We start from the raw sequence: 27,269 nt of genomic DNA on the forward strand, positions 1-27,269 counted from the left end.
AGCTGTAGCAGAAATGAGTTGAACCAGACAAATCAAAGAGTCTAGCAGAGCTGTGTGCATTGAAACGAGAGCCGAACTCCTCAGGAAGTCATAAATCAGTTCTAGTGCCACAAGAACCAAGCAAGATAACCAACCAACCAACTTGTTCACACAACAGCTTTCAACATTAACACCAATAGAACAATTATTAACAATTTTAATTCGAAGAAGAGATTGTCAAATTTATTGTTCGTGATTGAAATGCAACGCTGGACATCACATGTAAACCCAGGAGATCAAGTTAAATACTTGCATTGACTTCCCCCCAGCCAGCAGAACCAGACTGAAATTCCTAAGGGGGAAGGGCTTTAAACCTTTGTCTTCAGAGAAAAGTCCCTTTGCCAGAGAATAGCAAAGAAACTGCTTTTTGTACATTATATATGGACCAGAATGAACTCAAAAAGACTTGAGTCATGCTATTGAGTCATGCTATTAGTCATGCCTGCTCTTAGCTTTTAGCTTGTAGCTTTGCTACCTAGCTTTAGCTTGTAGCATCTAGCCATGCGGTTAGTCATTATTGTTCTTTGAGCGCGGTTCCAGCGTGCCTGCCTGCTGCTACTATGCCACGATGAGAAGGAACACAACCTAGTCTCGTCAAACTTTATTTCTTTTCTTTTCCGTTTGAGAGTTTCGTGTTCTGAGTTAAGTTTTGTAACGCCGAGTCTCCGACGCCTGACCTCGGATGCCCGTTCAACTTCGACCAGCGCACACGACTCTGCACTTTCAGCCAACGCCCAACAACCACGGGCTTCCCAAGACGTCACTTCACTACTGAACTTCCAGCCAATCAGCGACACCAGGATACCCCTTTCAACGGGAGTCCCTTTCACAGGAAACGAAGGCAACGTATCCCCAGATATTTGCTGTGCTGGTGTATCTAATATAATTTTAGTCACATTGAGGAACTCAATGCAAGGGCTAATTACGTGATTGATGGTTGTTCATGTCTATGCAATTTAACGTATTGCTGTAAACTCGGAATTCCATATTTCCATTCTCTTAAACTCATCTTTTCCTAACTTTCGATCTTCCTGCAACTTGTGTGAATGTGTGAGTGCGTGCGTTTATGTGTTAGATTAGTTTATATGTCTTAGATTTATCTAATAAAGCCTTATTCATATTGAAAAGAGAAGTATCTTGTGTTTTGTGCTTACAAGTTAATGTCTTAAACTGCCGATCTTGTTACTGTGCTAATTGATAGTGTTTTCACTATAGTTTGGATATTAGTATCCAGCGCAGATTTGATGTTAAACGGCTCGTTCACTGAACCGCAGGCGCGTCTCCGTGAACAGCCGTGAAACAGTGATTCTGTTCAAATTCCCTTTAAAATCTTAAATGATTCCCTTTGAGCTAAATTGACCTGTTTCCCTTACAAAGCTAACAGAAGAAGAGAATCAGAATCAGAATCAGCTTTATTGCCAGGTATGTTCACACATACAAGGAATTTGTTTTCGTGACAGAAGCTTCGCAGTGCAACATAGCAGCGACAGAAAAAACACACAATAAGGAATAAAAAATACAAAAAAATACAAATAGGTGGGTAAGGAATGACAATATACAAATGACAATGTATGGCAGGTATATTACAATGGCATTTATGTATGTACATGTATAGTATGTGCAAAAAATATAAGTGTATGCTAAGTATGTGTGTTAGATAAATAAGTGTATGTGTATATAAGTATAAATAGTGTTCCACAGTTATTATCAGCTGTTCATAAGATGGATTGCCTGAGGGAAGAAACTGGTCCTGTGTCTGGTCGTTCTAGTGCTCAGTGCTCTGTAGCGTCGACCAGATGGAAACAGTTCAAATAGGGAGTGTGCTGGATGTGAGGGGTCCAGTGTGATTTTAACAGCCCTTTTGCTCACTCTGGATAAGTACAGTTCTTGAATAGAAGGGAGGGTTGTACCGATGATTCGCTCAGCAGTCCGGACTACCCTCTGTAGTCTTCTGAGGTCAAATTTAGAAGCTAAACTGAACTAGACAGTTACTGAAGTGCAGAGGATGGATTCAATGATGGTGGAGTAGAACTGTTTCAGCAGCTCCTGTGGCAAGTTAAACTTCCTCAGCTGGCGGAGGAAGTACAACCTCTGCTGGGCCTTTTTCACGATGGAGTCAATGTGAATGTCCCACTTCAGGTCCTGAGAGATAGTGGTGCCCAGGAACCTGAATGACTCCACTGCAGTCACAGGGCTGTTCATGATGGTGAGTGGGGGGAGTGCAGGGGGGTTTCTCCTGAAGTCCACGATCATCTCCACTGTTTTGAGCGTGTTAAGCTCCAGGTTGTTGAGAGTGCACCAGACAGCCAGCTCTTTTACCTCCTGTCTGTAAGCAGACTCGTCACCGTCCTGAATGAGGCCGATGAGTGTGGTGTCGTCTGCAAACTTCAGAAGCTTGACAGAGGGGTCCTTAGACTTGCAATCATTAGTGTACAGGGAGAAGAGCAGTGGGGAGAGAATGCAGCCCTGGGGAGCTCCAGTGCTGATTGTACGGGTACTGGATGTGTATTTTCCCAGCCTCACTAGCTGCTGCCTGTCTGTCAGGAAACTGTTGATCCACTGACAGATGGAGGTGGGCACGGAGAGCTGAGTTAGTTTGGGCAAGAGGAGGTTGGGGATGATCGTGTTTAAGGCAGAGCTGAAGTCCACAAACAGGATCCTCACATAAGTCCCCGGTTTGTCTAGGTGTTGCAGAACATAATGCAGTCCGATGTTTACTGCATCGTCCACAGACCTGTTTGCTCTGTAGGCAAACTGAAGAGGATCCAGCAAGGGTCCAGTGATGTCCTTCAGGTGGGCCAGCACCAGTCTTTCAAATGACTTCATGACTACAGACGTTAGAGCCACAGGCCTGTAGTCATTTAGTCCTGTAATTTTGGATTTCTTTGGGATGGGGATGATGGTGGAGCGTTTGAAGCATGAACGGACTTCGCACAGCTCCAGCGATCTGTTGAAGATCTCTGTGAAGATGGGGGCCAGACAGGCTGGTGTAACACAATCTGGGCCTGGTGCTTTTTTCCTTTTCTGCTTCCGGAAGACCTGGTGCACCGCAACCTCGCTGATCTGAATTGCAGGTGTGGGGGAGAGGGGGGATCCAGGAGGTGTGAATGGTGAGAGTGCTTGATTGGAGATGTGTTCTGGGCAGGTTCCAGGAGTTGTGAATGATGTGAATGGTTGTTTGGAGAGGCATTCAGGGCAGGTGATGGGTGTTCTTTCAAACCTGCAGTAAAACTCGTTCAGATCGTATGCCAGTCGTTGATTCTCCACAGTGCTGGGGGGTGGTGTCTTGTAATTGGTGATCTTCTTTAGACTTTTCCACACTGATGCGGAGTCGTTGGAAGTGAAATGAGTCTGTTAATAGAGTCGACACAACGACTTGACTGACTTCGAACGCACAGCAACAGCTGCGCTCACTCAAGGTGATTTTTATTGAAACATTACAGGTACACACCCACATTAACAATCAATCACAGTTGTTCCATCATTCAATCAAATAAACAAAACAAAAACAAAACTACAATTTGAGAGCACATAGTTAACACCCCCACTTGCTCTCACATTGTTAATATATGTAACATCATTTTCCAAAAATAAATGCAGCAAACTTCATCAACTTACACTTGGTTGCAGGCTTTGTCAATACATCTTCTACCATCTCATTAGTTGGACAATATTCTAACATAATTACACCATTATTTACAGTAGACCTAATAAAATGATACTTGATGTCTACATGTTTGCATCTTTGCCTGCTTACAGGATTTTTTGGTAAAGCTATTGTACCTTGGTTATCTTCTACCTTAGGTGGGGAGTACTGACATTTGTCAAGATTGTTTAACAGCTGTTTAAGATAGAGACACTCTTGTATGGTTGTGGCTAGTGATATATATTCTGCCTCACAAGTGGACAGTGCGACAGTGGGCTGTTTCTTGGTCCTCCATGAAATCAAAGCACCACATTTGGTTAGACTTACACAATAGCCTGTTGTACTACGTCTATCACTACTAGCCGCCCAATCTGCATCACAGTATGCTCTTATTCCCAGTGTCTCATTACATTTTCTGTAACACAGCTCTTTGTCAATTGTACCTTTAAGATACCTCATTACATGTTTAACTGTGGCCCATTGCTCAACAGTTGGCTCTGTGAAATACTGTGCCAGTTTGCATACCACAAAACTTAAATCAGGTCAAGTACAAATGGTCAGATAAAGAAGGCTTCCAACTGCCTCTCTATATTTTCTCACATCAGTCATCTTTTCAGCACCATTAGTATAGTCTAATTTTTGTTCACAAGGTGTCGATCTACCTGCATGTTAAACCTTTTCAATATTTTTCCCACATATTTTGTTTGTGACATTCTCACACAGTTATCACTTTGATTAAAATCAATACCCAAAAAATGCCTTAATTTGCCCAAGTCCTTCATTTTGAATCTTTCTGTAATCATGTCCTTCACATTTCTGAGTACATTTACATCACTTGCAGCAATCAACAAATCATCAACCCATATTACAATTATCACCTTTTCATTTTCCGTTTCCCATGTGTAAACACAGTGATCAGCTTGATTCTGCTCAAAGTGGTTTTTGGTTAGGTACTCATGCAGCAATTTGTTCCAATTTCTGCCAGATTGTTTTAATCCATACAGTGATCTTTCCAATTTACAAAACAATTTTTCATTTGTGTCAGATTTCACCTCATAGCCCTCTGGCTGTTCCATGTAAATTTCATGGTCTATTGGTGCATTCAAATAGGCAGTTTTAACATCCACTTGGTGCAAAATCAGGTTTTCTTGTGCTGCTTTTTGCATTATCACTCTGATACTCGTCAAATTAGCTGTAGGGGAAAATGTCTCCTCATAATCTACACCTCTCTTCTGACTGTATCCTTTTGCCACATAACGTGCTTTGCACTTTTCAGATCCATCTATGTTGTTCTTGATTGCATAAACCCATCTACCCCCCACTACCGTCTTAACCTCTGGCAAGCTACTTAGGGTAAATGTGTTATTCTCTATAAGTGACTGCATCTCCTCATCCATCGCAGCAACCCACTCTTTTGATCTATCTGAGGTTACAGCTTCTGTGAAAGTTACAGGTATGTTACATGTCACTCTATAACAGTAATCTATGTTAATCTGTACCTGATCAGTTTCCTCATCAGATGCCTGTTGAGAAACATAGTCATGGAGATAGGCTGGCCTCCTCCTCTCTCAACATGCATCGTGCCATGTCAAAAAGTGTGCGCCAATTTCGCTCTGCTGTACCATTTTGATGGGGAGAATAAGGTGCAGAAGTCTCATGTCTAATACCATTCTTAATCAACAGTGTTTTGTAATGCTTTGCAGTAAACTCAGTGCCATTATCAGATCTAAGGCGTTGAATTTTACCATATGGGGCCATATCTGCTAGAAACCTCTCTGTGGCTTGTAGTGTGTCACTTTTATTCTTAAGGGCATATATAAACACTGCACTGGAAAAATCATCAGTGAATGACAGGACATATTTATACCCCTCTCTGGAATCTGGCTGAATTGGACCTGCCAGATCTGTGTGTACTAACTCTAGAGGTCTTTTAGCCCTCACATCAGGCTTTCTGTTTCTACTTTGCGTAAACTTGCCTTGGGTGCACACTTCACAAAATGGGGGTTTATTTATTGGACCCTTAATTTTCATACCATCAACAATACCTTCTAACCTCTGAACATCATCAAAATTACAGTGTCCCAATATCTCATGCCATGTCTTTAAATCATAGCATCCCTTAACATGGTCATCACATTCATTTGGTACTTTATGCAAATAATATAGTCTATCATGTACATGAATAGGAAATTTTGTACCGTCTTTGTGCATCAGAATGTTCTTGCCTTTCTTGAAAGTCACAGTCGCTCCGCTGTTAGCTGCTGCTTGCACCGAGAATATATCCTGCGGGTAAGAAGGAATATACAGCGCCCGTCTCAGCGTAGTTTTGAGGTGGCGTCCTCGGCTGTCCATCAAGTAGACTTCTGCATCACCTCGGCGCTCTGCCACTCCTTTACACCTCGTGCCGTCAGCCAACTCCATGCAATGTGTCCCGGACTGGAACTCATCATCAAAACTTTTGAACTTTGCAATATCAGTGACGATATGCGAGGTTGCCCCGCAGTCGACCATCAGGCCCCTCGTGTAGATACCCTGGCTGCTTGGCTGGGATCCTGCCGCCCCATCCGTCACCAGGAATACGTATTCGTCTGTCACTTCCTCAGCGGCTCTCCATGTTGCGTCCTGACGCCGTCTCCTCCTGCAGGTTGAGTCGCGGTGTGTACTGCTTTTGCAGTGGCTACACCACAGTTTTCGCTGGCAAGCGCGGGATATGTGTCCTTTCAGACCACACCTGTAGCACACGACGTCCGCTGCAGCCTGTTGAGCTCCACTTTCAGTTGAACCTGCACTGGCGGGTCTCGCTGTCCTTTGTCGCGCCCGCACTGACATTACATTGTCCTCAGCGGCTGGGGCACGCATCTTTTCGATGTCCTCGTAGCTTCGAAGCTTCGTTTTGAATTCGGCAAATGATATCGTCTCATCTGCTTGCGTTATATGGATGGCAAACGGTTTAAAAGTCTCAGGAAGCCCCTTCAAAACCATAGTTATCAGCAACCCGTCACTCAAAGTCTCTCCAGCATTTCATAATGCCGTGATAGCGTTTTCCGCTCGAATAACGTATTCAGTCACACTTTCGCTGCTTGATTTTTGAAGCGAGGTCAGTTCAGTATACAGGCTTATTACTCGTGGTTTTCCTTTACCTGCATAATAGTCTCTCAAAATCTTTAGCGCTGCACGTCCATCATCGGCTGCGTCTCGCATCACCAGCGATAAACTTTTATTGTCCAAGAATTGTATCAATTCTGCATATGCATCAGAATTTGCGGCAGCTTCCTCCGGTGTCTCAACACCCTCGGCCTTCATAGTGATAATCCATTTCAGCCCTTGCAGTCGGAGGTGGCCCAAAAACTTTATCTCACATAGTTAACAGAGTCCTTATTTTTTCAGAATAATTCCTCTTTGCCACTTTGATCTCTTTTTCCAGTGTATATTTAGCCTGTTTATACAGGAAATTGTCTTCCTTCACGTAAGCATCTTCTTTGGCCTGACGGAGCTGTCTGAGTTTTGCAGTGAACCACGGTTTGTCATTGTTGTAATTTAGTTGAGTCTTTGTAGGAATACACATATCCTCACAGAAACTGATATATGATGTTACGGTCTCTGTGAGTTCATCCAGATCGGTGGCAGCAGCTTCAAAAACACTCCAATCAGTAAGGTCAAAACAAGATTGTAAATCCTGCTCTGCTTCATTAGTCCATCTTTTTACTGTCCTTACCACAGGTTTAGCTGATTTTAGTTTCTGCCTGTAGGACGGTATAAGATGAACCAGAAGGTGATCAGAACGTCCCAAAGCTGCTTGCGGAACAGAGTGAAATGCATCCTTTATTGTTGTGTAACAGTGATCCAATATATTACTGTCTCGTGTGGGACAAGTAACATGCTGTCTGTATTTTGGCAGTTCACGGGAGAGATTGGCTTTATTAAAGTCCCCAAGAATTATAAAAATGGAGTCTGGGTGTTGTTGTTCTGTGTCTGTGATCTGATCAGCGCGTTTCTGTAAAGCTGAGCTCACATGCGCTTGCGGAGGAATGTAAACACTAACCAGAATGAACGAGTGAAACTCCCGCGGCGAATAGAACAGCTTGCAGTTAATGAAGAGTGTTTCGAGATTTGAGCAGCACGTCTTCTTTAACACAGTTACATCTGTACACCACCGTTCATTGATGTAAAAGCTAGGGATGCACCGAAATTTCGGCCACCGAAAATTTTCGGCCGAAAATGACCTTTTCGGTTTTCGGCCGATAGACTTTTATCACCGAAACAACACGGCCGAAATGTTGTGAGGACGCAAACCGCGACCTGCACGTGCACCTGCATAGCGCAGACCACGAGCTCCACGTGACATTCACTTAACACCAGTGAGAACATTCTCTCTCTTCGTATTCCTTTATTCGCAGCACTAAAGCGTCTCCTAACAAAGAGATTAAGACGGAACACGAAGTAAAAACAAAGAAAAGTACAGTCTTATAGAGTCTGTTAGCACACGTCTCACTGAGATCTTTTCGGATCCTCTGCACTTCATCGCGAATGTGCTTTATCCGCATTATAAAGACCATTACTAGGATGCGGAAATAAGGCAGCGCGCACGAGAAATGATCCAGGCCGCGCTGTATGCGGAGAACCCGTGTGGAGACGGAGAAGCGCCAAGTGCAGGAGACAGATCAGAGCGCAGAAAAAAAAGACTTGTCTCTGCACCAGATGAGTGCCATGCACCATCGTTGTCTGATATGTTCAGTGGAATTCTGCAAGAAAGTGCCTCAAATAATAATAATACGTTGGCTATTTTGTTCTTAGGCTACTATATATATATATATATATATATATATATATATATATATATATATATATATATATATATATATATATACACACACACACACACACACAAACATATGTACATACATGATATCAAATTGTAGCCATATTTATGCTAGATTTTCTGCTAGATTTCTGCTTTAATTTGATAAAAATGTTTATTTATGCCCTGGCCCTATTTAAATACACTCTCTCAAATATTTCTCAAATGTCAGGCAGATGACAAGCTCAACTGCTCAACAGCTAGATGGTTATCTGTCTGAAGTCCCCATCCCCAGAAGTGATAACAGTCTTGCCTATACTGGAGAAGTGATGCACTTTCTAGTCCTACAGAGAACAATTTCAAATGCACTTCACCTAAATGCACTTTGTTTTTATGAGAGAACTGTTCATTTTAAAACCTTTCTGCAGGCCATGTGGGCCTGTACATTATTATTAAATATACACATGAGTGGGATACATTTTTGGTTCGAATTTTATTTTATACTGTGCATTGTTGCAATGTGCTTAATAAATATTTGCATCATTTGTAATTATGTTTTTTTATGTTTTTTTTAAATAAGTTATGTAATTGTAATTATCTTTGAAACTTTAATATTAATTTATGCAATTGCAATGTCTTAATTTTAGTAAAGTTAGTACACGGTCATAGCAATAAATGCAATGGTACTAATAATTGGCATAATTTCTTTCGGTGTTTCGGTTTCGGTTTTTGGCCTTGGTTTTCTCTTTTTCGGTTTTCGGTATCGGCCAAGAATTTTCATTTCGGTGCATCCCTAGTAAAAGCATGTCCCGCGGCCAGGCACTCTTAAAGCTCCGATAATTATTTTATCGAATACTTTATCAATAAACTCAATCTTGAACGCGCAGTCCCACACTTACCAAACAATAGCCCACCGCCAATACTTCAACCTGGCTCACTTAAAAAAAAAACAGCCCAGGCACAAATTAACTAAATGTTCTCCTCCTCTCACACACCTGCAACGAAAAATAAATAAACAAATTATTCCAAACGAAATTAATTTTCAAAATAATACACATGCGTCTTCCCAATGAATCAAAACAAAAACTTTCAATTCAATGAACTATCAAAGCACTTTCCAAATCAAACGCACTTAAACAAAATGGTCTCAATACATTTAAAGCTTAACACCTAGGCTCTTTTTAAAAATAAAAACCTAGTTATAAGCATAAAAAATTATATATTTACCGACTTTGTTTTGGATCCATATTTTGACGAGCCCCCCAAATCTTTTTGTCGTTTGATCCCGATCGTTCAAATCTAGTGGAAGAGGGTCAAGGTTTTTGTTTATTTATTTAATAAATTAAAAGAAAACAGGTTTTTCATTGAATCAGTTCAAAAGTCTAATATAACAACTAATTAACGGAAGTTTCTGCTTGGGTTGTTTCATATATTTCAATGACTTGTATGAAAGTATTCAAATAATACTATTACTTACTATGTATTGTATGGGGTACATATAAATAAACATTATTACATCATTTTCATCCTTGTTTCCATAAAAAATATTGTAGATGATGATGATGATGATGATGATGATGACGATGATGATTACAATACAATATTGAGAAATACTGCACACTAAATATTGTCAAAAAAGTTGAAAAATGTAATGACAGTGTTTTACAGACATAATTGTTTCAGCTCTGTCATTGGTTGTATATGTTGTACAGAGTGAATTTCAGGAAAGAGCAGTTTCAGCAGAAACTGCAGATGCGTGAAGCTGAAGAAAAACAAAAACAGAAGGAAGATAAAGAGAGAGAGGAGAGACTGCAGGCTTTACGCAACCAGGTACACACACATTCCACCTATTGATCTGAATCAGGGTGTATTCTAAGTTTGGGGTATAGCATCATTTGAAAAAAAAAAAAAAAAAAAAAAAAACTTGTGCTTATTTGTTTGCTTTAAGGTCTCTAAAGTAGCTAAAGCCGACCCAGAGAGGATGATGGGAAACACAGTGGTGTGGAGAGTACGTCAACAGCCTGAAGAAGTGTTTACATTACAAAGGCCACTGTACCAGCTAAATACATACACGGATTCACAGGTAACACACACAGCACATACTGTAGATACCATACCATACCACTCACACATTCACCTTACAACACACAAATACACATGAAGCATTTTATCAGTCAATACTATTACACTATCTACAGGTGCATCTCAATAACTTAGAATGTCATGGAAAAGTTCATTTATTTCAGTAATTCAACTCAAATTGTGAAACTTTTGTATTAAAGAAATTTAATGCACACAGACTTAAGTAGTCTTTGGTTCTTTTAATGTGGCGATTTTGGCTCACATTTAATTCTCAACAAATTAGAATATTTTGATAAGACCAATAAAAAAATAAATTAAAAAAAAAAATAGTGAATTGTTGGCCTTCTTGAAAGTATGTGAGATTTCTTGGTAAACGGTGCAGTGACTTTGGTTTTCAAAGAACACAATGGACTAACACCAGCAGATGACTTTGCACCCCAAATTATCACAGACTGTGGAAATTTAACACTGGACTTCAAGCAGCTTGGGCTATGAGCTTCTCCACCATCTTCCAGATTCTAAGACCTTGGTTTCCAAATGAAATACAAAACCTGCTCTCATCTGAAAAGAGAACTTTAGACCACTGGGCAACAGTCCAGTTCTTCTTCTCATTAGCCCGGGTAAGACACCTCTGTTTCTGGTTCAGGAGTGGCTTCACAAGAGGAATATGTAGGGCTGTAGTACTCGAGTCCGGTCTTGGACTCGAGTCCGGACTCGAGACATCTTTCTGTCGTCTCGGACTTGTCTCGGACTCGTTGCATTTTCACTCAGACTTGTCTCGGACTTGGCCATTGGACTCGCCAAGTCTTCTAGTTGGTCTCGACCGAGTCCAGCAAAAAAATAAAATAATTTCTCCTTCATAACAAAACCACATTTGCATGATGTCGCGACTGAAAACTTGTGGAAAACGCTAGGCGCGCAGCTCTCCTTATTTCGAAAGCACTCTGTAATCTGCGCTCTTGCTCCAGTGGCGTCTGCTGTTGCTGGGCAACCATGACCCACGCTCCATGAAGATGCAGAAGTTTCAGCAAAGAATAAATGGATTTCCAGCACTAAACATCCCTTGTAGTAGCTCTGCTAATAGATTCATTTACAAAATGTCTATCCTTGTACAGCTAAGATCATCTGTTTCTCCATCTTAGCTTTCAGTATTGTTCCGGGAAAGGATGTGCATGACCAGCGGTGCACTTACTGCGACCTCAAAAGTTTAGATGTTTCTAATTTAATTTTCTACCTGTTAGATTGTGTTTTATTTACGTCTAACGTACACCTAGATAGCCTCAAACGTCCCCTTTACAATAATGATATACTTATTATTGTTGTACAGTATAGTGGTTGCAAGACTACTGATTTCTACTAGTCGATTTTTTTAATTAAAAATGCTTGAGTGACTCGACTACTCGTGGTTCATGCTATTGTAAATGAAAACACTAAATCATTTTTTTTATCAATAAACGCTATATTAATGTATAGCCTTATGCAACAATTACATGTTTAACCCTCTGGAGTCTAAGGGTATTTTTGGGGCCTTGAGAAGTTTTGTCATGCCCTGACATTTGTGCTTTTTTCAGTTTATTATAAATATCTAAATGGGTAAAGTCTAATATCACTGTAATCAGCACAAACTGGGCTATAATAATATGTGAAACCCATGCATGTACATGATTGTATTTTTGAGAAAAAAAATGTTATGCATGGTTAGTGAAAAACTAAAAATGTTAAATCACTTGAATAAGGCAATAAAACACATACATAAAATTGGTTGCCGGAAAAGTTGAGAACTGGAGCTTGTAGCCTAGAATTTTTCTTTCTGAATGATGTGAAAATCATCTTGTTTACTCACTCACAGAAAACAATATATTGATTTAAATTTTCTAAAACACTTTTTGTTGGTAAAAGTCATATGCGAGTAGGCGTCAACTATCATGAATATCATTGTGATTTACACCTGAGAAGACAAAGGCCTGCATAATGAGCTGCATAATGAGCCTCTCATTCAACTGTGCCACTGTGAGGGAGGACTAACAAGAAAGAGAACAAAATAAAAGTATATAATTTTATGTTTGTAGTTTATTAAGAATATATTTAATTATCCCACAACATAATTTGATATCCACTTGGGGGAGCAGTTAAACAGTTTATTAGGAACAATCAAAGCTGACTTTCAAATTTTTTGGCATCCTTTCTCTAGTCACACAATCCTTCAGAAATCCTTTTAACAATCTTATTTTCTACCAAATAAACCCCATTTATTATCATTATTATTATTATTATTATTATTAATGTTGAAAAGAGCTGATAATATTTTTCAGGTTTTTTTAGGGGGAATAAATCGAAAGAACTGCATTGTTTTTACATTTGTTAGAGTTATCTCTATTTGTCACATTTATATTATTTACATCAAGCTTTTGAATGGTATAGTATTGTATATTGTTATTGAAACTTCATAATGTTTCACTTGATTATAAATTTAGTCAGGAATTATAGTTTGGAAAAAGTATTTGGAAAAAGTCTAACTAGTAAAATGTTTACACGTTATGTGAAAACTAGTACAAATAAATAAAAAGAGACCTACTCATGTTTATGATCTCTGCTGAATAAAGTGCTTCATTCTTTTTTCTGAGGAAATCCATTTCTCAAATCCTCAACCACATCACATCTTTTTGGGGTGAATTATGTCTTAGTCCTCTCATCGCGAAGCAAACAGTAAAATAAAATAAAAACTTGAAGAATAGTCTCGCTGCTTTTTCTTCTGTGTGGGCGTATTCAAGCCGCGCGCTTCAGTTTGAATCTGAATAGCGCGTTCAGCGTGGGGGCGTGGTCACATTAGATATAATGAGCGGAGATATGAAAAACAGACATTGCGTTGTTTTCATATGGATTACTTTATCTCAGAATATTTGTTTTCGGCAGCACTTGTTTAGTTTAAAAGTAGACATTCCAGGCTTTCTATAGATATCTCTCTCATGTCTCTTCGTTGAGTATTCACGGAGTTACAGTTCATTTTAATGAAATGTTTGTACATGACGATCAGCGGAGACAAAGACTGTAGACAGTGCACCTTGTTTGTTATCTTTATTTTATAAGTGCACAAAGGTTTTTTGTTATTATGTCTGTATCCAAAAAAAACTACACCCTTTACAGATTCGATTGATGTATTGCTCTTATCTGTACGATTAAAACTGAGAGTGTAATTTAAGTTCTTTTCGGGGTTATCAGGTGAAAATGACTCAAAACGCATATATGCGTTAATCGACTCGAAAGGGTTAAATTAAAAAAAAAAAACTTTATAATTATGACATCCATCCATCCATCCATCCATCATCTTCCGCTTATCCGGGGCCGGGTCGCGGGGGCAACAGTCTAAGCAGAGACGCCCAGACTTCCCTCTCCCTAGCCACTTCCTCCAGCTCTTCCGGGGGGACCCCGAGGCGTTCCCAGGCCAGCCGGGAGACATAGTCCCTCCAGCGTGTCCTAGGTCTTCCCCGGGGCCTCCTCCCGGTGAGACGTGCCTGGAACACCTCCCTGGGAAGGCGTCCAGGAGGCATCCGAAATAGATGCCCGAGCCACCTCAGCTGGCTCCTCTCGATGTGGAGGAGCAACGGCTCTACTCTGAGCTCCTCCCGAGTGACCGAGCTTCTCACCCTATCTCTAAGGGAGCGCCCAGCCACCCGACGGAGAAAGCTCATTTCGGCCGCCTGTATCCGGGATCTTGTCCTTTCGGTCATGACCCACAGCTCATGACCATAGGTGAGAGTAGGAACGTAGATTGACCGGTAAATCGAGAGCTTTGCCTTACAGCTCAGCTCCTTCTTCACCACGACAGACCGGTACAGCGACCGCATTACTGCAGACGCTGCACCGATCCGTCTGTCAATCTCACGTTCCATCCTTCCCTCACTCGTGAACAAGACTCCAAGATACCTGAACTCCTCCACTTGAAGCAGGAACTCTCCACCAACCTGAAGTGGGCAATCCACCCTTTTCCGGCTGAGAACCATGGCCTCGGACTTGGAGGTGCTGATTCTCATCCCGGCCGATTCACACTCGGCTGCAAACCGTCCCAATGCACACTGAAGGTCCTGGTCTGAGGATGCCAACACGACAACATCATCCGCAAAAAGCAGCGACGAAATCGTATGGTCCCCAAACCGGACACTCTCCGGCCCTTGGCTGCGCCTAGAAATTCTGTCCATAAAAATTATGAACAGAACCGGTGACAAAGGGCAGCCCTGCCGGAGTCCAACATGCACCGGGAACAGGTCTGACTTACTGCCGGCAATGCGAACCAAGCTCTTGCTCCGGTCGTACAGGGACCGAACAGCCCTAAGTAGGGAGCCGCCGACCCCATACTCCCGGAGCACCCTCCACAGGATGTCGCGAGGAACACGGTCGAATGCCTTCTCCAAGTCCACAAAACACATGTGGACTGGTTGGGCAAACTCCCATGAACCCTCCAGCACCCTGGAAAGGGTATAGAGCTGGTCCAGTGTTCCACGACCGGGACGAAAACCACACTGTTCCTCCTGGATCCGAGGTTCCACTATCGGCCGAATTCTCCTCTCCAGTACCCTGGCATAGACTTTCCCAGGGAGGCTGAGAAGTGTGATCCCCCTATAGTTGGAACACACTCTCCGGTCCCCCTTCTTGAAAAGAGGGGCCACCACCCCGGTCTGCCAGTCCAGAGGTACTGTCCCCAACCGCCATGCGATGTTGCAGAGGCGTGCCAGCCAAGACAGCCCCACAACATCCAGAGACTTGAGGTACTCGGGGCGGATCTCGTCCACCCCCGGTGCCTTGCCACCGAGGAGCTTTTTAACTACCTCGATGACTTCAGCCCGGGTGATGGACGAGTGCCCCTCCGAGTCCCCAGCCACTGCTTCCTCAACGGAACACAAGTCGGTGGGATTGAGAAGATCCTCGAAGTATTCCTTCCACCGCCCGACGATATCCCCAGTTGAGGTCAACAGGTGCCCATCTCTACTGTAAACAGTGTTGGTAGGGCACTGCTTCCCCCTCCTGAGGCGTCGAACAGTTTGCCAGAATCTCTTCGAGGCCAACCGATAGTCCTTCTCCATGGCCTCACCGAACTCCTCCCAGGCCCGAGTTTTTGCCTCCACGACTACCTGGGCTGCAGTCCGCTTGGCCTGCCGGTACCTGTCAGCTGCCTCCGGAGTCCCACAAGCCATCCAGGCCCGATAGGACTCCTTCTTCAGCTTGACAGCATCCCTTACTTCCGGTGTCCACCACCGGGTTCGGGGATTGCCGCCTCGACAGGCACCGGAGACCTTACGGCCACAGCTCCGAGAAGCCGCAGCGACAATGGAGGTGGAGAACATGGTCCACTCGGACTCAATATCTCCAGACTCCCTCGGGATCCGGTCGAAGCTCTGCCGGAGGTGGGAGTTGAAGATCTCTCTGACAGGGGGCTCGGCCAAACGTTCCCAACAGACCCTCACAGTACGTTTGGGTCTGCCGAGTCTGTCCAGCTTCCTCCCCCGCCATCGGATCCAACTCACCACCAGGTGGTGATCAGTTGACAGCTCCGCCCCTCTCTTCACCCGAGTGTCCAAGACATATGGCCGAAGGTCTGATGACACGACCACAAAGTCGATCATCGACCTCCGGCCAAATATGTAATTATGACATTACATATTTAAATTGTCATGTAACAGCCAGTATTTGTATCTGTAGCAATCACAAAAATATTCCTGTCTGCATTCGGATACAACATAGTACAGTTACTTGATAAGACCGTTATGACTTTTTATATATATATATATATTTTGTAGTTATCACTGAACAAGTATGTTGAGTTAAACTAAAATAATTATTAATTTCTAAAATAATATTTATCATGCAAGCAGAGAGATGTCATGACAAACGTTTAGCGATCATTTGAACACGACTGAATCCATTCAATGCGCACATTTTCATTACGCAGAATCTTAATGTTAATGAACTTCACTAAACAGATGTGTGTGTGTCGCGCAAACCAGCAAAAGGTAAAGATGCAAACATGTAGGATAAGTAGACAATGTATCCGTATCTAAGCTGATTATTAGCCAATCTTGAGAGAACACTGAATTGGTTTTTGAGAGACTGAGACGCGCAGCGTGTCTGTTTGATTCGTGAGCGCGCTGTGCTTATTCCATTCATTCGTATCATATCGTGGCCTAAGCTTTAAGTATTTACCTTTTAAATATAAACAAATACTATAACGTGTATGATGTATAGGTTAAATTACTCTTGCAACGCTCTGATTTCTGAGAGATGCGCAGAGAGGCGACAACAATGCGGTGTTTGATTTGCGCTCTTTTCACTCATAAAGACTGCAAACACCAGACTGTGTCAGCTTCAGTCAAGTATTCAGGCAGAAATATTCCTTGTCCGTTATTCGTTTTTTAAGCCATTATCCTTGCCATTCCGAATAAGGTATTCGGCTTCAGGCACAACCCTAATTATTACATTACATGTTTTATTTTTACATGCAACATAGATAAGATCATATAGTAACAGCTCCACGCAATATTGTAGTTCTAAAATTTGCGTCGTACTTGCAAACACGTTGTATGAATTATGGTTAATGCATGCTGGAGTAGTTGATTGTTTCCAACAGCGCCGAGTAGTCTATGCAAGCACTAAGTACAGTATGACAAAGATGTCGCTGTATTTATGTGCGCATGCCCAGTAGAGCCAAACGTATCCCTTCTTGCTGCGCGCATTTGTCATATCCCGAGCTTTGCGTGTGTCTGTGCACTGTGCCAAGGCATCAGTCATTTTAATTTTTGACCACAGACATAATGTCAGCAAAAGCAGCATTATTACGTAAATAAAATGAAAATAAAGTACATAAAAATAATTTGACCTTACAGCTCCAAACTCTGTTCTAGAGGGCCAGTGTCCTTTATAGTTTAGCTCCCAGGGTCGGACTGGGGGTAAAACCAGTACTCATTACCAGGGCCCAAATGAAGAGAGGGCCCTTGAAAAAGTATGAATCTGAAATATATTTTATTTTACCTGGATATTTTGATGGGTGGGGGGCATGGGGGCCCATCAGGATCGCCTATGCTTAGGGCCCGGGATCTTGTGTAACGTCCCTGTTAGCTTTAACCCTAATTATACACACTTGAACCAGCTAATCAAGCTCTTACTAGACACAATAATCTTTCAGGTGTGTTAAAGCCAGTTGGAGCTAAACTTTTCAGGACATTGGTCCTCCAGGATCTAGTTCGGAGACCCCTGTTAATGCACTACCCCCACCCACAATTCCGTCCGGCCCGAGACTAGAACTCACAACCCTTCGATTGGGAGTCCAACCCTCTAACCATTAGGCCACGACTTCCCTAATAATAATGTAACAAATAATAATGTAAATGTATTTTCTTAGAATAGGAGATATGCTTTCTCTCACATCACAAACATTATCAGTAGTTAAGTATGTGGTCTTGAAGAGGACAATTTTTTTTCTCATTTGGACTCGGTCTCGACTTGGACTCGAAACTTTTGGACTTGGACTTGACTTGGACTCGAACCTCTTTGGACTCGGTCTTGACTCAGTCTCGACTAGTCCTGGACTTGGACTTGACTTGGACTCGACAAAGCTGGACTTGACTACAGCTCTAGGAATATGACAACTGTAGCCAAATTCCTTGACTGTATGCCTTGACCCCAGCCTCAGTCCATTCCTTGTGAAGTTCACTCAAATTCTTCAATCGACTTTGCTTGACAATCCTCATAAGGCTGCGGTTCTTTCGGCCGGGTGTTCATCTTTTTCTTCCACACTTCTTTGGCAACGAATGTTTGTGGCTTACCCTCCTTGTGAAGGGTGTCAATGATTGTCTTCTGGACAACTGTCTTCCCCAATGATGCTGTAGCTTAGTGAACTAAACTGAGAGACCATTTTGAAGGCTCAGGAAAACTTTGCAGGTGTTTTGAGTTAATTAGCTGATTTTTTTTTTCAAATTTGAGCCCAAATCATTACAGTCAAAAGAACCAAAGACTTAAACTACTTTAGTCAGTGTGCATTTAATTTCTTTAATACACAAGTTTCACAATTTGTGGTAAATTACTGAAATAAATGATCTTTTCCATAACATTCTAATTTATTGAGATGCACCTGTAACCAACAATTGCATACCTGCTGGCTTGTAGTATGAATCACATATCTTGAACACAATATATGAGCTATTTCAATCAATATTCAACCTCTTTTCTGAAAACCCACTGTCCTGCAGTGTTAAGTTAAAATCATATCCAAACACATATGAACCAGTTAAACAAAGTCTTCAGGATCACTTAAAAAAAATCAAAGGCCAGGTTTGCCAAAGTCGGCTTTAAATAAAACTGGCAAGACAGCGGGTCCCCTGGAGCAGGGTTGAAGACATAAGATTTAATGCGTTTAATTAAATTTCACATTTTACTGTTTTGTAATTTAAGTTTTCTCTTCCTGTGGGTAGTGGCCAATTCATTTTTCAAATTCATGATTTGAAAGGGTCGATAGTTAGATTCTCACATTTCCCAGCCCTGTCTTCTGATTGTCCACTCAAGTACATGGGACATCCTGTTTCTGCCAATAATAATGGTTAACCTGTGATGACATTTTGGGACTCTGACGTCTACAAAGTCACTGTCCAAGGCCAAACAGTGAAACAGCAATATTTTTCAGACTTTTGTTACATAACATGGAGATTTAACAGCACATCCTGTAAATACACATAAAACAGAGATAAGTTACTGACTTTAACCTTGTTCATGTTAAAGCAGATCAACCTGGCAACAGCTGCTCTGTTTACAGAATTACAGTCTAGAAATCATTGAACTTTTATAGGAATCCATTTAACTTTACTTCCCTGATTGTTGTTCTCACTTCAAACTTAGATTTTGGTGATATATGGACTTGTAACCAGTTGATAATGTTATGAATAATTGAGTCTCTTATTATTTTTTCCTTCTTTCAGATTGTGTCTGATCCCAGAGTGCGTATTGAACAAGCGCTCAGAACCGCGGGTATCCATAACACCCCTTATGCAAGACAGATTCTTTCTGAGATCCAACCTCTAAAGCCACCCAGACGAGACATGGAGTCCGCTGCCTTCAGATCCTGACCCATAATTATATGAATATAATCATCTTTTCACATATATGAGTCATGATTTGTCTACATGTGGCCCACTGTCTTACAAATTAGTCTACATATTTTTTAACCATATTCCTTTGGACACTATTCAATATTTGGAGCGTTGATTGATTGATGTGTCAAAGTCTTGATCTCAAAAGATTAAGGAATATTTCATTTCTCATGATATATCCAGCTTGCCTGAGGCAAATAGATCTAACCATTTTGGGCTTTTTATATACAATAAAGTATATAGTGCTATAGTGCTTTTTTGACAATGTTATTGACCGGCCTCAGATTCAGATTTAAGATTCGGGGGAAGTCATGGCCTAGTGCTGAGAGAGTAATACCACTTGAGAAAGGCACTGAACCCCCAGCTGCTCCCCAGGTGCCGCAGCATAAATGGCTGCCCACTGCTCGGGGTGTGTGTGTGTGTCGTGTGTATTGTGTGTGTGTGTGTGTGTATGGTGTGTGTGTGTGTGTGTGTGTGTGTGTGTGTGTGTGTGTGTGTGTGTTGTGGGCATGTTTTTGTGACATATCAGGACACAACTCTGTATAATGACATGGGTATGACACAGGTATTACAAGGAGAGGGTGACTTATGAGGACATAAGCCATGTCCCCATTTTTCAAAACGCTTATAAATCATACAGAATGAGTTTTTTTGAGAAAGTAAAAATGCACAAAGTTTCCTGTGAGGGTTAGGGTTGGTGAATGGCGATAGAATATACAGTTTCTACAGTATAAAAACCATTACGCCTATGGGATGTCCCCACTTTTCACAAAAACAAACGTGTGTGTGTGTGTCGTGTGGTGTGTCATGTGTGTACGTGTTGTGTGTGCGCACGCACACTTTGGATGGGTTAAATGCAGAGCACGAATTCTGAGAATACTTGGCTGTCACTTTAAAAAAACTATGTTGTGGTAAGAAGTGACACTATGACCTAAAACACTGTTATTGCAGTACAAAGTTCTTAATGATTCAAACCTTTTGACACACAGAATCCAGCATTTCCAGAAGATTCAGTTGCTTTGAGTTTGTTATACTGTATTATTAGTATCAAGTGTTAAAGTACAAAACCACATGACTCATTTCATTACCTTAACATATACTTTATTTAGATTAGTTTATTTCTGCTTAGACACCAAAGCTACCATCAACAATCATGTTACTACATGAACGCTTAGCATAAACAATCTAAAGAATATTTTATTTTTATTGGTACAGTGTAAAAGGTCAGTGTGAAAACTCACTTTATGTAATTAAAAAACAACAAAAACAACAAAAAGCTTTCCAGTATATATATATATATATATATATATATATATATATATATATATATATATTTAATTTACAATTTAAAATACACACAAGCTGTTTTAGTACTAGTACTAGTAACGTGTAAAGTGAGATAATATGTAAGGAAGTCCACTGAAGATGGTGTGAGAATGTGAAAGTCACCTTTAAATAACACATAGACACTATGAACAGTATTATATACACTGTAAATCATTACAGGGTTTTATGGGATAAGTCCAAGGCGTTTCTTGATGAAATGAGCCACCAGGCACTGCGGTCTCTGCTGATATTCCAGGAGAACATCGTGAGGTGTAGATATTTGATCCCCCTCAAACCGGTTCAGCAGAGTCACACACACTACTGCAGCTGCAAAAAATAAAAAATAAACTAAATAAATATATAAAATGATGACACCACTAAGTGTTCAATGGCATGATAATTAAGTATTACTTTAAGTAGTTTTAAGGTTATAACATATGGCTTAAAGGAGGTATAAAGCTTATAAAGCAGTACTGCATACTCATGATTGAAGGATTGGTGCATACTAGATAAAAATTATGTTATAATTGTATGTGTCAGGAACATACTCCAATTGAAGTTCTTCATAGAAAACCTTTGCCTTTAAAAAAAAAAAACGTTTAATATCTTACTTGCATTGCTCAAAAATCTATAAAGCTTGGCACAACTTGGTTGAAAACCAATAAAATGTAGTTATTATCTATTATGTTGCCCCATTAAATAATAATGTTAATAATAATAAAATGTTAACTGTCATAGTGGTGATGAGGACACCAAACAATGTAAACTTTCTAACTACCTTTAAGATTGCAGACACGACACATGGCAGCGAAGACCGTGGACTCCATCTCAATGTTCCTGACGCCTGCTTCACTGGCTTTTCTCAGATATTCCCATTTTTCTTCAGTGGAAAATGAGCACAGGGCTCCATCCAGTCGCCCTTGACCTACAACAGGGAAAGAAGTAATGATGGAAAAAAAAATTTTTTAGTATGCAGTCTTCAAAAGGATGTCTGGGTTTGAATGCTTGTGATCAGTAAGGTGTAAGAGGCCATGATGTAAACAGAGTCAGCTATTGTTATGCAAGTCTGACAAGTAAACTAAGGCTAATATTTGGCCTTTTAGATGTACTTCACACTAGTACGCACACAATAGCTGATGAACAGATTATACGGCCATTCTACAATTATATAGTATTTGTAGCACATCTACACCATATTATATATTTTACACAACCGGAGCACTGTATTGACCAATCAACATCCAGGACCACAACTATCAGTTTTATAAACTAATTAAAATTTTTATACATTTGACATTTTTAAATTGACTTGCACTGCATTGAAAGTATATATTTGACCAGTTTATGCAATCACTGGAAATCAAACCCATGATGCTCATATCACTAGCAACTTGCTCTACTGTTTGATAACCCAATATGGGCCAAAAACAACAGCAAAATAAAACAGAAAACAATTAGTGTACCTTCATAGAAGTCATGTGTGCACATTGTGTTTCCGATAACAGTGGGGATATTAGGAAGCTCTGAGGAGTACTGCAGCAGCTCTTTGGCCACATCCACATCTAGCTCTGTGCTCCTGATGATTACCTTTCCCAAAACCACCTGCTCAAACTGTGGCCTGAAGAACGAGTCTACAGCTTTATCTGTGATCACTACGGTACCTGCAGGCAGACCTGTGTGTTCAAACAAAAGGCTAAATTAATTTGTTCCCCCGAGAGAACAGGGCAACAAACCCATAAACTTCATGCCCCCTTCATGCAACATTATTAAGCTCTAATATATAATGCTTCTGAGTTTGAATTATTGAATGATTACTGTTTGTCTCTCCACAATTCCCATTAAATTTGTAATCACGTGTGTGATGTATTTGCACTTCATAATTCAGTCATAAAATAAAGCAGGAAGTTCTCACCAACTCCGCCGGACGTGCCAATACGAAAGATGACGACATCTCGACAGCGAGCATGATAGAGCAATTTAATGAGCTCATGCAACATGATGGAGATTGAGGGAACGCCCATGCCATGCTGTCAAAGACATCAAAATATCCATAAGTTATGATCCTTGTGACAAAGTGATGCTAGCCCCATACAGAATAATTGATATAACTAAAATGATTATTAATTAGTTAAAATAGTCTGCCACAAAACAAGTCCAGCCCTTTAGAAAAGTAAGTTGCATGATTTGAAGTACAAGAATAACTTACAGCTTGTCTTAAACACCTCTAAACATGTTTCCCACCTCATTGTGCATTAGCACTTTTAGCACTATTAGCAATATTACTGAATCGGTAAGATTCCTACTCCTACATTCTCCCACATCACATGATGTTAAAATCAATTAATATGCGCGTAATGAATGAAACACCAGCCTCATCCATATTTGAGATACTCACACTAATGGACAGCACAGGTCCCACTTTATACATGGAATACCGGTCTGTTCCTTCACAGATATCTCTGATGTCTGCGATGTTGCTGGGCAGCTCCAGCTCCTCATGGATAAACTGGGCAAAAGATCTCATCCGATTGGGACTTCCGCCAACACAAACAAACTACAGAAAGACAATTGAAGCAAAAGGAATCACTTTCCCACAAATGTATTTTTTATCAGGCACTAAACGGTGTAACGGACTGTAGTGTTAGGCAACTTTTTTTCTGACATAGCGGTCCACATAAAATAATTCTGACTCAAATGAATGTTTCTTACTCATTACTTTCTTGTTCATTTTTCTAAGCAGCAAGTAATAAGGAACATAAGGCACACTCATTATTGGAAAATAATCCCCTTTAAGGGGATACAAGAGTTTAAGTGGGTTTTCCAGTCAGGATGTTGATTGTGTGGTATGGACAGACAGACTGACAGTTCATTAATCTTTATGAATATAGAACATACCCATCTTTATCAATCATACTTTAAACCAGTGGCTCTTAATTCTGGTCCGGTGTAAAGTAGACATCTAATATAACCAAATCTGGTTGGTGACACTTTAGAATAGGGGACACATATCCAGTATTAACTAAGACATTTCCCTGAACTCACTCCTAAATTGCTTCTTATTATTAGTTAGTAAGGTAGTTGTTTAGTTTAGGTATTTGGGTAGGGTTAAGGGTTAAGAATAAGGCATTAAATACTAACAAGCAGCCAATATGCCAGTAATATGTATGCTAATAAGCAAAAAGTTAACACATACATACAAAATGTGAAGAGCGATTGAGAATTGAGAACGTCTACTCTAAATCCTATAGACTTTCTTACTTAACATGTAATCAAATGTAAGTTAAGCTTAAATCTGCTGTCTAACTCTTGTCTGGTCAGGACTTACACACCTTCACATCTCCAAACATCTGGGGCAGGTCATGGGTCTTGGTGCCCAGGTTGAAGTGGTACAGGATGTCCTCTTCCATGCTGTCCAGATGAGGGTTCTTCACATACTCCACCTGTCTGTTACACATCACATCTGTTATTGACGTAGACTACGGCAATAGTGGGTTACTCAAAAAGCAACAATGAATCTAAAGAAAAATAAAAGATTTAGTGAATGTTTTCACAGCTTTCGAAAATGTTCTCATTAAAATAACTCTACACTCTTTTTCTTAGTATCCTGACTATGTAAATGATACATGAGAACTGAACTGAGCACAGTATCTCCCAAGACTTAAGCCAGTAAACTTTAGTAAATCTTTACACAACCATCAGCCTGAAATGCCTAGCTACTTAAACCCTTATCTAACCTTCTAAACTTTAACTTCTTGCTTCTGCTCTGACCTGTTAAATAAGAATGATTTGAGTAAAATACAGTTTTCTTACTGAATGTAATCACTGTGTTCATTTCCCATTCTGTTCAGTAAAATAGGAGCCATGGTTGTAGTTCTCGTCAATCTGCAAGAAAGTTGAATAAATTCAATATCTTCACACATAGATATGAGGAAAAATATGCAGAATAAAATTTATTTATAGTATATGTATATATCTCTTACAGCAATTGTATTTTTTAAAAGATATCCTTTTAATATTTTTAAAAGATATCCTATTTTTCTACTTCTATTTTTAGATCCTTAGCGTGTCATCAGAACCTTTAGAGAATAAAAATGTCTCTCTAAGACAAGCTCATATATAGAGCTCAGAATGCATTGATTGGTTAAAGAGGGAGGTGTAGCACCTTCTACATCTTTCTTTACCTGGTTACCTATCTCTACTGACATGTTCTCAAATAGACTTATGCTCTACAGAGAGATGCAGCACTGTGCCAACATCACCTCTGAACACAGACAGGCTTGTTGTGTGCGCACAATTTTATTTGTACGAGTGTATGCGTGTGTGTGTGTGTGTGTGTGTGTGTGTGTTTGTGTGTTTGTGTGTGTTTAGTTTACTAAACTTCGTTACTGTTTTTCACCCTCACCACTTCTCCATCTGCTCCAACCCATCCATTAAAATGAAAAATGTATAGTTGAACAGAAAGAATTACATGCATTTAAATATAGGACTGCTTGATGGTGACTGTACAAGTGTTTAAGGGATTTTGTAACATGATCAATAGAGCTGGCAAAACTCAATGCTAAAATAAATATTGCCAGTTTAATTTAACCCTGGTTGTGTCCAAATTCCTGTAACACTCAAGGTGTTCCCGGTCAAAAATGACCGGCCTCCAAACCATTGCTTATAATAAATCTCTCTTTATGCTATATTATCACCAAATATTGGTGTGACGAGTGGGGCGGGGCCGAGAGCCATGGGAACGGAGCGAGGCCGGTGGAGTAATTAGCAATGAGTGACACCTGCTCCACTCACTGGTCTCAAGTCCCATGGATCCAATCTTTTTGTCAATTTATTTCTTTCATTTAGGACTGGTTTTGTGTTTCTATTTGCATTTGATTAATCATAGGCCTAATTTATATGAGAGTAGGTGCCTAATTTTTTTGAGTGTTTTTATAGTTTTTATACATAATTTTTACAATATGAGATAATTTTATTTTTAAATTTTTTAAATGTTTCAGTTTATCACACTAGTGTAGTTGAATGTTTAATCAGGAAGTTTGAAAAAAAAAAATCAGTCAAAGTGATTGGGTAGAATGAAGTAAGAGAAACAACTAGTATCCAGGAGCATGTTGATTATGCTCACATTTGTACATGTGTGTTTGCAAAAATAAAGACCTTGGACCTGTGCATGTGTGCATGTATTCATACTCACACTACCACACACACACACACACACACACACACACACTCAAACTGTCTTGTCTTTAGCCTGCATTGGCTTCAAAATAATATTTTTCATCTACAACAAGGTATTAGAGACTTTTTGTCTCACAATTGAGAGTTTTTTTTTTTTTTTTTGCCTTGCAGTTGCTACTTTATCTTGCAGTTCTTTTTTTTCTTGCAATTGCAAGTTTATATTTAACAAATTATTATTTTTTCTCCCAATTGCAAGTTTATATCTTGCAATTCTGACTTTTTACTTGCAATTATGAGTTTATCTCGCAGTTTATCTCGCAATTATATATATATATATATATATATATATATATAAGGGTATATATATATATAATTATATATATAAGGGTATATATATAAGTTAGAATAATGAGAAGTTGAAATTACCTTGTTTCATTTTTTATTCAGAGATTTTAAATGTCAGACTTATGAAAGGATATCGGATGCCGTTTAGGGTAGGATGAAATAGAGAGCATGTAATATCCGTGATAGTTTGTATAATGTGTGTGGTAGCGTGAGTATGCATGCATACACACATGCACAGGTCCCAAGGCCTTTATGTTTGTAAGCACACATATACATATATGAGCATAATCAACATGCTCCAGAACACTAGTTGTTTCTTTTATTTTCATTCTTCCCCATTCACTTTCATTGGCTGTGGAATACCACAAGTCTGACTTTTTAAATAAAAGTATTTCCAAGCAAACTTCCAGATTAAACATTAAAGCGCTCTAGTGTGATCAAGTGAAGTGCACATTTTCATAATTAAAAAAATATATTGTGAAATAATATTCATATATATTTTATTTTATTTTTCTGCCTATGGGCACTGAAGTCACACGAGTGTAACAAGGTGAAAATACAACCCACAAAGAAATACGAAAATTCCCCAAAAATAACTGAGAAGCATTTATACCCTCTGTAAACAAAGTCAGTAAGTTTGAGTCATACGCAATAACATTAACTAGTATTTTCGGGAAAAAGAAAATCTTCTCGGGTGCAACGAGAGGGTGAAGTAAATATTGACATT

General features: G+C 40.1%; 2 protein-coding genes across 4 annotated transcripts in view; one reads left to right on the forward strand and one right to left on the reverse strand.

Moving 5' to 3' along the window:
- LOC128020222 (coiled-coil domain-containing protein 148-like) overlaps positions 1-19,946 on the forward strand; it is a 123,105-nt gene extending 103,159 nt beyond the window's left edge. The window contains exons 13-15 of the mRNA XM_052607003.1: positions 10,196-10,313; positions 10,432-10,566; positions 19,526-19,946. Coding sequence (XP_052462963.1) covers positions 10,196-10,313; positions 10,432-10,566; positions 19,526-19,672 — 400 coding nt within the window. The 3' untranslated portion in view covers positions 19,673-19,946. The remainder of the gene's footprint in view (positions 1-10,195; positions 10,314-10,431; positions 10,567-19,525) is intronic.
- An 829-nt stretch (positions 19,947-20,775) lies between these two features.
- On the reverse strand, positions 20,776-25,163 carry upp2 (uridine phosphorylase 2). Of its 3 annotated transcripts, XM_052606996.1 has the most exons (9): positions 25,003-25,163; positions 24,833-24,904; positions 24,352-24,466; positions 23,418-23,576; positions 22,935-23,049; positions 22,486-22,695; positions 21,801-21,947; positions 21,571-21,602; positions 21,173-21,349 (listed from the first exon to the last, which is right to left on the reverse strand). In XM_052606996.1, the coding sequence occupies exons 2-8, from the start codon at positions 24,883-24,885 to the stop codon at positions 21,586-21,588; spliced, it is 816 nt and encodes a 271-aa protein (XP_052462956.1). In that variant the 5' UTR covers positions 24,886-24,904; positions 25,003-25,163; the 3' UTR covers positions 21,173-21,349; positions 21,571-21,585. The 3 variants fall into 3 exon arrangements, with proteins under 3 accessions (XP_052462954.1, XP_052462955.1, XP_052462956.1); XM_052606994.1 differs by lacking the exon at positions 21,571-21,602 and having other exon boundaries at positions 20,776-21,349; XM_052606995.1 differs by lacking the exon at positions 21,571-21,602 and having other exon boundaries at positions 20,776-21,349; positions 24,352-24,537; positions 25,003-25,091.
- Between the last annotated feature and the right edge of the window lie 2,106 nt (positions 25,164-27,269).

The sequence above is a fragment of the Carassius gibelio genome, chromosome A9, assembly GCF_023724105.1.
Source record: "Carassius gibelio isolate Cgi1373 ecotype wild population from Czech Republic chromosome A9, carGib1.2-hapl.c, whole genome shotgun sequence".
NCBI classification, from domain to species: domain Eukaryota; kingdom Metazoa; phylum Chordata; class Actinopteri; order Cypriniformes; family Cyprinidae; genus Carassius; species Carassius gibelio.

Excerpts from the sequence above, each read along its gene's own strand:
- upp2 (XM_052606994.1), bottom strand. The coding sequence starts at position 24,885 with ATGGCTCCTATTTTACTGAACAGAATGGGAAATGAACACAGTGATTAC. Across the intron at positions 23,577-24,351 it reads AGATGTTTGGAGATGTGAAG|TTTGTTTGTGTTGGCGGAAG; the intron begins GTGTGTAAGTCC and ends GTCTTTCTGTAG. Across the intron at positions 23,050-23,417 it reads GACCTGTGCTGTCCATTAGT|CATGGCATGGGCGTTCCCTC; the intron begins GTGAGTATCTCA and ends TGTCTTTGACAG.